Source organism: Pleurodeles waltl, chromosome 5 (assembly GCF_031143425.1).
Source record: "Pleurodeles waltl isolate 20211129_DDA chromosome 5, aPleWal1.hap1.20221129, whole genome shotgun sequence".
Lineage (NCBI taxonomy): Eukaryota > Metazoa > Chordata > Amphibia > Caudata > Salamandridae > Pleurodeles > Pleurodeles waltl.
In genome coordinates this window covers 1,095,384,724-1,095,398,693 of record NC_090444.1, presented here as the reverse complement: position 1 = coordinate 1,095,398,693, position 13,970 = coordinate 1,095,384,724, and the positions used below count along the sequence as shown (strand labels likewise).

The following is a 13,970-nucleotide window of genomic DNA, read 5'->3' as shown; positions in this document are numbered from 1 at the left end:
ATGCCCTATCTTACTTTCATCTAAAGAGGCCAAAATGCAAGTAGTTTTTGTTGTTAAAGTATTTTTCCATGTAAAGGTTTAAGTGAACCTCTTTGTCTTGTGTGCACGGCTACCAAATGTGAGCAAGCGCTGCACCACCTAACAATTTAATAAATAAATAGAAGCGAAACGGATGCCTACTTTTATGTTCTCCAGTGACCATATATATAATTTTTGTAGTGCGCTGCTTAAGGGCGCTGGTACTAAACTGCACCCTTACATCACCCTTAGTTACAAAATGCCAATTAAGTGGTCCTTCAGCCCTTATCCTATCCTCATGTGCAAACAGGCATACAGCTTTTATCAAATGGATCAACTGCAGATCAAACTTAAACTGATTTAATATGCTGCAGAGACTCATTAAATTGATGCGGTAAACGCCTGCATTAGTCATGCAGAACCTTAGCAGCCAGTCGATATGTGAACAGTTAGACCACCTGCTTGGAAGATACCACAACAGACCTTGCAGGTATACTACATCCAAACTCCTGATTTCAGAAAAAAAGCGTAAGGATTGGGGCCGCACACGCACACCGTAGACAGTGGATCCTCATTCCAGAAGATAACCAGAGTGACCAGACAAGGATGTCTGAAGAGAGGAGCACTGGGTAAGAGTGCATGCAATAAAAAATACAGACTAAATGAACCAGTAACATACTTGCCCCTTTGATGGTTATTTTGGCTAGAACAATTGAACACAGTTTTAAAGTTAAAATGTAGTACCTTACCTTATTCGTAATCACAACAAACTCCCCTTCTTTCACAGTCAGCTCATTGTTTCCAGGTTCGGCAGCAAAGTCATACAGAACACGAGCCTTGTGAAAAGACAGAAGAAAAACACTGCATGTAAGAGCTTGAATTTGAGAACACCAAACATTCAAATCTTTAGCAACAAAATTTTTTACAACTGAAAGCCCTGAAATTTTAACAAGCATTTGCAATGTAATAGGTCTCACATTTACTTGAGTTGGCACTGTAAACACATCATTGGACTTTTTTGCCACATTAATTGGTCAACTACCACATATTTTAGTCCTTTCTACTACATAATTCCAGTGGCACTGCATATAACTAAAGGGCCAGTAAGACTACTGGATTATTATTTTTAAACAAGTTACTTAAAACACAAACTACTCCCAGGTGCAAAAGATGTTTACTTTTGCAGTTGGTACAGGCGACATTGCCTGTGGGGCAATGAATAAATAATTGTACTCCAAGAATGTGTGCTTACTGGATCACTGTCCCTTTACTGCAGTCTGGGGAGTTGAACAAAACGCCCACGATTTTTTGCACGCTTGAGGAGAGCCATCTCACATGATATTAATGATCCTCAGTCAGTCCTGAGCTGAAATATTAGTTATAAAATATTGACCATTGTACAGCATAATCAACTGTAAGCTCTCCTCAAGGTTAGTTTTATAAATACACGCACACACAGTTCAAGTTTCACAGACAAAAACATGTGTAGTTCACCTAGTCAGGTTTATGCCTTCTATTCACAGCTTGTATCACGTTCTAAAAATAAAACTACAAGTAGCAGAATGCAAAAGCTGAAACAAACTAAATGAGTGAATCATGCATCGAACTAGGGAGCTGGAAGACTATGAATACTACACCAAGGACTGGTTTGCAGCTTGTAACACGTTATAACAATAAAACTAATCCCAGAATAGATGGGTGCTGCAAGGAACATGTACTAAGCAGATCAGAGTGCATATAATGTAAAAATGTCAAAATAACTCTGGCGATTAATGTTTTTTGGAGAGAGAACGTACGGTTGTCTAGTGGAAGTCTGGACTCATAAGGTAGTGCAGAGGGTTAATGTTCTTTCTGGAACGAGAAACGTACTTTTGTCTAGTGGAGGGGTGGACTAATTATAAGGGTGCGCAGAGGGTTAATGTGCCTGCTGCAAAGAACGTGTACTAAGCAGATCAGAGTGCATGTAATGTAAAAAGATACCACTGATTGAGATTGCACTGTGAGCGCCATGGCAGCCACAAAGCGCAAACAAAAGAAAAAAGTAGTTTTCCCATGCTGAAGTATATCGGCAATTGTGCAATTACACCTGTAACAGGGTCGGTGTCCAAGGCGGTAACCAAACCACCCAAAAGAGGGACAAACGCAAAGCATTTGCCAATGACATCAAATTATTTTTGCAAGGCAAGACCACACATGAATAAAAGTGATGGGTCTGATCAAACGTTCACAATATTACAACAGGTCCAAGCGCTTGGACGCTCAACCTAAAAAGGAATACAACAGCCCCCTCCCCCACCTACAATGAGCAAAATCCAGACTCGTTAGTTAAATCAGCAATGTGGGGATGTGCTAAAAAATAACGTAGAACTCTTTTGTAACTAGAGTACTCAGTGGAAACTAATGAACAGAAAGCAGAAAGGTAATGAAATAGTAATGAATGACAAAAAATATCAGTAACAGTAATTTTCAGCACAGTAATGCACTAATTCCGCGCATGGAACCCTACCTTTAAAAAGTAAACCAATGTCTCTGAGACAGCAGTTGAGTGTTTTGGGAACATTTCACTAAACATGTGAGGACAGTGCCTTAAACTGCATCACTACAGAGCTCTACAAAAGGAGCATCTGTCAAGATACTGGCTGCAAACTCATCTTTTTGAGAGTAAAACACATGTAGTTAGACACAGCAACAGCATCCAATTAGACCTTCTCATAACGGTTTGCCATGGCACACTTCATATTAGAAGCTCAATATGGCCTCTAAGAAGTGTGGTTTGTGAGGACAAACACAAGCGTCACTATAACACAGACAACAACAAGCAAAACAAACCAAACCGGTATGGCCTTGTCAAGCTGCGTACTATCACAAAAATAAAACAGAAACAAAGAAAACATGCCGCCTAAACTTAGCAGCCATATGCTTGCAACAAAAATTTAAAATTAAAATAAATAACTCATGCATATAATTTAAATGGAATTGCACCAGCGCTTTCTATCATGCAGGTGTACCTGGAACAAATGTAGAAGTCTTTGTTTGCTTTAATGCGCATCACTGTGAAATATATATTTTATTGGCAAAAAGGAAATTTTCTATTGAATTACTGTAACCTGAAGACATAGTTTAAACATACAAGGAAGACAAAAAAAGATAACTAATAAAGAGAAAAAAGCACCGCCAAAGAGATACGTGGGGCCACTAGCCACTACAATGCACTGAAGTGCACTTATTTTTTAGGTCGAGCCTAGGCAGCGCATGCGCTCTCTCTGCGAAATATGTTGTGTTCAGTATACGGGTATCAGCCAAACCCACTCTTACCATTCGTTCTTTTTTGTGCTTGTCTTAAATGTTTCACTTTTATTGGTGCATTGTGCTAAATGTCCTTCCTTTGCATGCTAAGTTCCTGCCCAGGGAGCTTTCAATAAAAGAACATTTTTGTTGGCCATCAGACTACGTCATGCTTCCTCCTATGAAAGGTGTTCATGCTTGGGCTTGTGTTACAGGGCTCGAATTGTTGGCCCTCACAATACATCATGCCTCCTCCTGTGAAGGTATTCATGCTCGGGTTCGTGGTACAGGGCTCGAAGACTGAGAAAAACACTCCCTTTTCCCCAGACAATCATGAATAGCGCTTGAGGCAGCATGTCTCTGGCATCAGCAAGGGATGCAAAGAAGTGCATTTTGTCTGCATTGGGAAATAGAAATGTGTGCTGAAAACTGCATTTACTTGACGACTTGCACTTTCTAAAATACCTACTATATTTAAGAGACACGTGGATGGCTGAAAATGCAACAGTGGTCTCAGCAAGAACTATGACGTTTTAGGACATATTTCTTTACTGTGCACTGTCTGTGGGGAGTTGAGGGTGACCAGTGTGTGCACTCCACTCCTTAGAGGAAGGGTGTGTGTTGTTTATTTGCGACACAGCAGCCAGGAGGGTAATATGTAGCCATTGTGTTTCCTGACACGTAAATTCAAGACAAACGCAATTTGAAGAAATCCGCATGATTTCACCCCTCACTGTGAATTAGCATAAATTACAGTTGATTCGATGCTGAACGTGTAGGGCAGCTGGGTGGGGGCTAGCGCAATCCCAATTACACCACCCCTTTGCAGTTTTAATACCTCCCCTGTCTCTGCTGCAGGGATGGAGTATGGGAACCCAGTGACACAGCCTTGCCGTTCAGGGGAGAGATAATAACGCTGACAGCACAAATCAAACAAGATGCTGACCCCCTAAGAAGAAAAGACAAACACTGGCATAGCCAACAGATCTTGCCTTTGGGACCTTACAAATGTTTAATCATGCACCCATGTGCTGCTTGGTTAAACACTTATAAGGTCCCAAAGGACCAGGTCAATGCTGGTTACATGGATGTGCACGTGATCAGGTAAAGTATGGTCAATCACAGTGCAAGGAGCCAATGGTGCAAGTGGGCGGACCAACTGCCCCATGCAGGTAGAAGCAATATGTGAATGGCAGTTTAACTGACCAGTAGATAAAGAGTGCTGATTGAAAACCCCCATGTACTTGTATATGTATATATTTTTATCAATTACATGAAGCTGTCAAAACAAAAGTGAACTCGCTCATCAGACTAAAAATTGGCATGACGACAGATCAACGACAGTCAATTAAGCGTAACGTTTTCCTGAACAAATACAGTATATCAATAAAACCCATAAAATAAATAAGTCTGCAAGGCAAGGTGCAACTTCTATTCAGAGAAAGCTGACATAGAATTGTTCATAGCACTATCCTATTTTTGTCATGTGTTTTTGAAAGTACATAGTTATGCACTACCGCCATAACGTTGAATTGGTTATGCTGCAAAACACCAAAAAAAACAATAAAATATAAAAAATAAATACTGGCTTAAATGGGACTGCAGTAAGTAATATCAATTAAAAATATAAATCCTCAGTTGCACTTGTCATTAGAGGAGGGTGATGGTGGTTGGTTTCATCAAGTCCTAAAGAGTAATCTATGCCCAAAATATATCATTGAGGATTAGGGTGGTGTTTCCTTGTCTGGGTTGCATGGGACAGGTGTTTAGGAGAGAAATTTGCAACTTTTAATCGTGAAAATCTGCCTGTAGAGCTGTAATTGCAAAGTAGTGCTTAGAAGATAGAGCGTTAACTAGGATCTTTTAGCAGGGAAATCAGGTGAGTGTAATTTTGAACAAAGACTTGAGGGGGTGTATTTAAAAGGGATGTATTTAAAATGAAGGGTGAAGACGCAAAGGGAAGTTAGTTGCAATCAAGAAAAAATGTGCGAATCACTGCTCAAAACAGGTATTAGCTGGCAGATACCAGGAGAAACAGTGAAGCCAGAGATAGGCGTGGTCAGTCTGGTGAACAGAAATATTTGCTAGGTGACGTAGATGCTAGGTGATATAGATGCCAGAAAAAAATATGGGCCAAAACTATTTTCAACAGACGTGTAGGCACCATCAGAAGCTATAGCAAGGTACCAGAAATGGGCCCATTTCACTATAATTTATTTTTAATAATTTGAATTTCTTTTCCTACTTCATTAGACTCCCCAAAATTAAATAAAGCTGTGAAAATGCTGAGTGCACCAATATCACATGTCACTGATCGGCACAAATTATACACACTGCTGATATGTTTGAAAACAAGCGCTGGCAAGTCCAACAGATCGGACGATGGCTGCCAACCTCTTGGCTTTGGCAATGCTTTTATAGTTTTAAAATAACCAATAATTTTTATAGGGAGCTATTTAACTCCACTTTACATTAAATAGCTAAAACGTTGCATACGATCTGATAGCTGATTCTTATTTGATCTTGAGACATAATAGTAAAACCATACAATGTGCAATTCTCTTTCAAAAGGCGATATTATATATAATTAACAGCAATTGGAGACTGAACAAAGAGGTTGTCCCAGGAATTCAGGAGAAATGTGGTCCTTTTGGTATAGATCTTTTTGCAGACAGGTTGAACACTCAATTAGAGAGGTTTTTCAGTTGGAGACCAGACCCAGACTCCTGAGGAGTAAATGCCTTCCTACAAGAATGGAAGGGTGTAATACCTTATGTGTTTCCTCCATTTGCAATGTTGCCAAAACTTCTGCAAGTATGCAGGTGCAAGGAGACAGGTGTAGTGGTAACCCCAGTTTGGAGACCACAAGCATAATTTCCAATTATGATAGAAATGCCCATAGATTTACCTGCCCTTATCCCAACTTTCAGGGAAATGATCCGAGTGCCAGCCGGGGAATACCACAGCTTGGTAGAACTGGGTTTTCTACATGTGATGGCTTTGAAAATTATAGGAGACAATGGGAAATGGGAAATGGGAAATGCCATGTCTTTCAGCAGAGGCTACAGGGGTGTGGAATTCCTATAGCCTGACACCCAGGACATATTGTTTGGGGTCAAGGACAACAAGTTTTCATATTTAATTTGTCCTTGGGACAAGTGAGCCCAACCCCCTGCAGCAAAAACCCTTTGGCTGCCAGCTTACCGTACCACATTATGGATCAGGGAAGAGCATTGTCTATAGTAAAGGTAATATTTGTGTCCATATGTTAATGCTGTTAAAACTTGTATTTATGATTCATTAATGCAAAGACTTTATTATTAGAGTGAGCGCGCGCTGAGGAAATTTAATCTCGGACAGCACTACTGATAGAAGTTTCAGTATAAAAATGTGAACACACGTTTGCAAAGTTGAACAATATGAGGCTACTTATAATGCTCCCAGAATGCTCTCCGATTAGATGCATATATGTGCAGAAACCTGAAAGTAATTTTGAAGATTCTGACATTTCAAAATCAAAACGTTCATTAAAAAAAATGCAATGAGGGAAAAAAAAGATAATAATAATAGAAAAATTTAAAAAAAGCTTTTGCTAAGCTGCTGTGAATTTTAGGTACCATTTCTTTGAAACATCCTTTAGTAAAATGTGTTGATGCGTGCTAGCATTTCTAAAAAAATATATATCCATAATGAAAAACAAAATCAGTGTGACCAGTTTCAACAAGATAATGGGAAACATGAAAATAAACAAGCATTGTCAAAGTCAGTAGGTTTGACACGGATCGTCAGCCGTTTGTTTTTTGTCGGGCCCTCACTATTATAAACAAACATTGGCAAAATCAAAAATATTTTGGGGGTCTGAAAAGGCACACATTGAGTAGGTCCTGGCATTGAACAAAGCTACTTTGTTTGTAAATATGCTCCTTGTGAAAGAGCATACTGCTGCCACTCATAGTGCAGCCAATCAACAGAGAGACAGAACTGTAATAAAAACAAAAGGTCTTGGTTATCACCAGAACTAGTTAGGGGCCTATTTCTTGAAGGAAGTCACAAAAATGCACCCATGGTTTATGTCCTTGCATTAGTGCAGATTTACGACTCATCAATAACCAAGGATTTATAGAAGTAGACCACGAAAATATTTGTGAACTACATTTTAGCTCAAGCAAATATGTATGTTTAGATTTGCTTACGTGAAAATCTGTTGAACATTTTTATGTTCACTTTCCCTCCATTTACTTTTTTCCCCCCAACTGTCAGGAATACATTTCCACATTTTTCATTATGGAAAAAAATTATAGAAGAGCTGGTAAACACTCCTAAAACATGCAAGTTTTTAGGTTTGCACAGACTCAACAGGGCATTCCAAACCTGGAACTGATGCTTACTGCAGCATACATTCTCAGTAAGTATGTGCATCTGTGGAAAGGTGGAAAAATAAGGGATTTGCTAGTGTTCAAACACTACTATAGTATGAGTCCCGGCATATTCAGAGAGGCTATTATCAGAGCCTTTATATAATGAGATTGCTGCCATAATTTGTTGCAACACTACATGGCACCAAAGGGACAAGTGGATTTTGTTAAGGGACAAGTAGATTTATGAAGCAACCTGTCCCACGGACAAGTAGACATTGTATTAAATTCCACACCCCTGGGCTATTACTCATACCAGAATCATGGGCTTGGGAAATAGAAAGGCATATAGATTGGCCAGGCAAAAGTGGGTTTGTTGGTGTTTACAAATAAATTATGATCCAATTTCATTAGATATAGTTCATGTAGTAAATTATTTGGATCTGGCCTTTCCTACAGAACAGTGAATGTGTCAGATCAGCTATTTCAGCTAGTCATTGTTTGATAAATGGTATCTCCGTCGGCCGGGATTTACTTACTCAAAAAGTTATGCACAGTATGCAAGTTTTGAATCCTCATGCAGCAAAATATACTTCCTTGTGGGATGGTGAACAGGTTTTACAAGGTTGTATTAAACTGAGGTGATAACACCACTCTGTCATTGAAACAGATCTCTTGTAAATTAACACTTTTATTTTGCTTAGTGTCCTTGAGATACACCTCAGATGTAAGAGCTCCGGACTTACATGTAGGGCCTACCAACCTGAAGGAGTCTGTTTCTACATTAAAAGAACAAAAACATTATCACAAACTTTTTCCTAGCCATATTTTGAAACAAATGAGAAACTGTGTGCGGTAAATTGTCTGAGAGAATATGAGATGAGAATGGCAAGTTCGAGAAATAATGCTGTTCAATTGCTAGTTTCTTACAGATGGCTTCATAAAGCGGTTTCACCTTTCTGATGGATTACACTGTATTTTCTTTCAGACTGAGAAGCTTTCAGAAATGGATCTTGGAAGTGGCGGATATAGAAACCTTGAATTCAGAATTCTGCGCTATTTTTGAGTTTATCTTGTTCACAGCTTTGAAGCAGGAAGATGGCTGTGTGGCGCTGAACTTTATAGTTTATTAGAATGCTTAAAAGGTCCATGTTCTTTCAAGTGTTGCTGCTGTGAGCAATAAAAGGAGATTTGCATAATCTTAGCCTCCACTTCTTTAATAAAATCCAGATTTTCTGCCCAGCAGCCGATGCAAAATATACATAATCTAGGGTCAGTCATGAGTACAGACCAACATCTACACAAAGTGTAGCCTTGGAAACTTAAAGGGTGATGGAGAGCAGAAAATGCAGGAAGACAAAGTGAGGGCGGAGATGAAGTCTAAATAGAATGTACGGTCTATTGCCCAAGCTTAACAACAATGACACAATGGACGCTTAAGGATCTCACAGAGCTTTTGCCATAAAACTTATCACAGAGTAAATATAGCTTCCGTACAAAGAAAAGGGCCAGGCTTACAAAGCTGTTTGTTGTTGTAAATTTACAAGTGCAAATGGGAGGAAGGGTCACTGCTAGGCCTTAAGAAAAAGGTGATCTTGCATTTAATAAATCCATTTACACCTGCTTATTATCCTACAGTAATGTAGTATTATGTATGGAGTAAATCCCAAGAAAGAGGTGGGGAGAGGGCAGTTCAAGACATTCTTAAGCTTGACCATTTGTGAATGCCCAAAATCATATCTGTTTGTGGCCATCCACAAGCTTCAACCAACCCTTGCCAACTTAGAAATGATTAGACATTTACTGAGTAAATATGTGTTCAGTATGGGAAGGACCTCCAAACTTCATGGGGTGCAGAGAAATGTTTTCCCCTCAGGGAAATTGAGGGGTTACTTTCATATTCACAAGTACTTTACCAATTTGCATATGATCAAGAAACGTTCTGGGAGAATTTAGAATGCACAAACATTGACTGTGAATAATAATGTTGTCAATAGGAGGGGAGCTTACCGTATAGCACATTTCCTAACAATAAATGTTTTTTCATTAATTAATCACATGTACAACTTGGAACGTCCTGTATATTTGGATGCATGAATTGCTGTAGCAACAGAAGACTCTTTCTCTCAACTATTATGTGGCCCTGTAATCTGCCAGTCAGTGGGACAGCCATTCCACACGAGTCTACTTAAGTAAAGACAGCAGATTGAAGCAGCATCAACTAAAATACAATATGTAATTACCCCATTTTTACTGCAATTGATAAACATATAACTTGTGAATCAACACAGGAATAAAATATTCCCTTTATACCACATTAAACTTTGCACCAAAATTGTGGCACTGTACAAATAATCTTTCAAATTGTCATGTTTCCAAAAAGAAATCACAAACCACAACCCAGGTGACTGATAGTTTGAATTCTAAAGTGACCACGTCATGCACCATGCTTTAATAATAAAACACGGACAGCCCATTACAATAACATAGCAGATGCCACAAGGGCTTAGTTGTTTAACCTGTGATCAACAGAAACTGCTCATGTCACCAGTAAATACAATCACACTGAATTAAATCTACAATTTAATAATTATAACATCACCCAACCCAAATATGACACTAGCAATAGTTTTGTTTTCTAAATAAAGTTAGAATATGCCATTTCCTTTCGAGTACAAATGATCATAGATAAGAGAAAAAGTATAAAGATGTGTTTTCACAAAACAAGCCTTGGCAAAGCCAATACAATAGGACTTATTTAACCCCCTTCGCTGCCAAGCCTTTTTTTGGCTATTTGGGGCAGTTTGCGCTAATGCCCTCATAACTTTTTGTCCACATAAGCTACTGTTGGAAATGGCCCTTTTTGCAGGGTTATCACCAAACGTTTTGCCTTCTTCCTCCTATTTTTTTTAGGTCTGTTTTTGCTGGTTTATTGTCTCTGCGCACTTTACCACTGCTAATCAGTGCTAAAGTGCAAGTGCTCCCAATTGAAATTGTATTGTTGATTGGTTTATCCATGATTGGTATATTTGATTTACTTGTAAAGTGCACTAGAGGTGCCCAGGGCCTGTATATCAAATGCTACTAGTGGACCTGCAGCACTGGTTATGCCACCCACATTAGTAGCCCTCTAAACATGGCTCACACCTGCCACTGCAGTGTCTGTGTGTGCAGTTTTAAACTGCCAATTCGACTTGGCAAGTGTACCCACTTGCCAGTCCTCAACCTTCCCTTTTGCTACATGTAAGGCACCCCTAAGTTAGGCCCTAGATAGTCCCATGGGCAGGGTGCAGTGTATGTTTAAGTTAGGGCATATACTAGTGACTTTTATAGGTCTTAACAGTGAAATACTGCCAAATTCGGTGTTCACTGTGCAAGGCCTATCCCTCTCATTGGTTAACATGGGGGCTGCCTTTAAATATCCGCAATGCGCAGATTCCCTTTGACAGCAGATAGAAATATGGAGTTTAGGGTCTCTAAACTCACAATTTAAAAATACATCTTTTAGTGAAGTTAGTTTTTAAATTGTCTGTTTGAAAACGCCACTTTTAGAAAGTAGGCATTTTCTTGCTTATACCTTTCTGTGACTCTGCCTATTTGTGGATTGTCTGTCTGGGTCAGTTTGACAGTTGGGCTGTTCATACCTCTCCTCTAGGCAGTGACACAAAGGGGGCTGGGGTGTAGCCTGCATATCTTGATTAGCCATCTGTGCTGGAGGGTAGGAGTGGTCACTCACACCTGAAAGGACTGTGCCTGCCCTCACATAATGCCGTCTCCGACCCCCTGGTGAGTGTCTGGGGCCTGGCCTGGACAAGGAAGGATCTTGCAAACACTTGAGACTTTGCTTTGAAGTTTGCCAACTTCAAAGGCAGAACTGGGTATAAGAAGATGGCCCAAAACCTCAGACTTTTAGAATCTTTCTGGAATCAAGAGGAACCTCTGCCCAGGAGAAGAGCTGAAGGAGAAGTACTGTCCCTTTGCAGTGTTGCTTTGCTGGACTGGCCTACAGTTGCTGCTTCTGCCTGAAAAGAGTGCAAAGGGTGAACTTTGTTGTGTGTCCTGCTTGAGAAAATTCTCCAAGGGCTTGGAGTAGAACTTGCCTCCTGTTGGAAGTGTCCGGGACACCAAAGACTTCAGGTTCCTCGACCTGCAACACTGGGAACTGTGTGTTTTGTGCTGTTCAAGAGGAGAAACCACTGCAACGCGACCAACGACGCCACTGGCCTGCACTGAGACCTGCCGAAGACACACGGAGTAGCATTGCCCCACTTTGCACCGTGACCCCGGTCTCCCCGAAGCCGTCATCGGACAACTTCACCGAGCTGCTGCTCGCACCGCGACCTGTGGGCCCCGAACTCCGGCATCGCCTGCTCACACCGCAGCCTGGGCATCCCGGACGCCGCCGCTCCTGCTGACACCGGCGCCGCTGCCTGCAGACACTGCTCGTGAGGTACACGAAGCACCGCCCCCATCCTGCACCGCAACCCTGGTCCACCGACGCCAGCACCATCGACTCCTGTGTCGTCACCAGGCATCCTGCCTGCACCATGGCCTGTGGACACTGCTCATGAGGGCCACGAAGCACCGTCCAGTACCGCTAGCTTGGGCCTACAGACGATAGGGCTTCAGCAAGGACGACGATGCTGCCTGCACCGTGACCTGTGGACAACGCGCGTCGCACCTCCCCGCTTCACACTGCAGCCCTGGTCTCACTGACGCCGCTGGACGCTGTCACTGAGCCGCTGCCTGCACCGTGACCTGTGGACACCACACGTTGCATCGTCCCGCTTCGCACTGCAGCCCAGACGCCATCCACGCCAGCGCACCTGACTTTATCAGCCTGGAGTTCGATCTGCAATGCGTGTGACCTCAAGGGCCCCGACGACTCATGCACAGGAACCGAGACCGCAACGTCAGTGACGCCGCCCTCCGGAGCTCACTGCGAGGATCACGACGCCCTGCAAATCCAAGTTACTGTTTGCAGGTCTTCCAGACACCGCAGCTGGCCCGCAACGCCATGGCCGGCATGAACTGTTGCTTTTGTTGAACACGACGCCATGATAGCCCCAGGTGGAGCTATCGACTTCAAGGAACTGTAGTTTTGAGTAAATCTTGCAGAATTCATATTTTTCTTAAAGTATGTTGGATTTTTATTGTATTTGGTCTTGTTTTATATAGATAAATATTGGCTATTTCTCTAAAACTGGTGTGGTGTGCTTTGGTAGTGTTTTCACTTATAACTGTGTGTTATGTGAAAATGCTTTACACATTGCTTCCGAGATAAGCCTGACTGCTCATGCCAAGCTACCAAGGGGGTAAGCAGGGGTTATCTGAGCGGGTATCTCCCTTATACTGACTAGAGTGAGGGTCCCTACTTGGACAGGGTACAAACCGACTGCCAACTAGAGACCCCATTTCCAACAGCTACCTACGGTAAATTTGCGTCCTTTTTTCAACATCCTAGAAATTCTAGAGGTACCCAGAGTTTGTGGGTTCCCCTGGAGGAAACCAAGAAATTAGCCAAAATACAGCTAAAATTCCGTTAAAAAAAATAAAAATAAAAAAAATATGGGAAAAATGAGCTGCAAAGGAACGCTTGTGGTTTTCTCCCTGAAAATGGCATCAACAAAGGGTTTGCTGTGCTAAAATCACCATCTTCCCAGCTTTCAGGAAGAGGCATACTGGAATCAGAAAACCACATTTTTCAACACAATTTTGGCATTTTACTGGGATATACCCCATTTTTACTATTTTTTGTGCTTTCAGCCTCCTTCCAGGTAGTGACAGAAATGGGTGTGAAACAAATACTGAATCCCGGGCAGCTAAATATTTCTGGAAAGTAAACAAAATTCTGAATTCAGGAAGGGGTCATTTGTGTAGATCCTTCAAGGTTTTCCTACAGAAAGTAACAGCTAAAATAAATAAATATTGAAATTGGAGGTGAAAAAAAGTCATTTCTGCCACAATTTCTTCTATAATTTTTACCAGCTATGGCAGATTTTTTAAAGCAATATACCGTTATGTCTGCTGGACTCTTCTGGTTGCAGGGATATATAAGTAGGTTAATCGAACCCTAGGCACCCAGAGCCAATAAAGGAGCTGCACCTTGCAATGTGTTTTCATCTATTAACGGGTATACAGCAATTCATTTGGTGAAATATAAAGAGTGAAAAACAGATATAAAGGAAACCTGTATTTCCAAAATGGGCACAAGATAAGGCGTGGAGAAGCAGTGGTTATTTGCACATCTCTGAATACCGGGGTCCCCATACTAGCATATGAATTATTGGCATTTCTCAAATAGATGTCCTT

At 41.1% G+C, this 13,970-nt stretch overlaps 1 protein-coding gene across 2 annotated transcripts in view; it reads right to left on the bottom strand.

The window, feature by feature from the left end:
* SNX9 (sorting nexin 9) overlaps nucleotides 1-13,970 on the bottom strand; it is an 844,750-nt gene that overhangs the window by 616,969 nt on the left and 213,811 nt on the right. For both annotated transcript variants that reach the window (XM_069235304.1, XM_069235305.1), the window contains exon 2: nucleotides 768-854. In XM_069235304.1, the coding sequence (XP_069091405.1) occupies nucleotides 768-854 (87 nt within the window). The remainder of the gene's footprint in view (nucleotides 1-767; nucleotides 855-13,970) is intronic.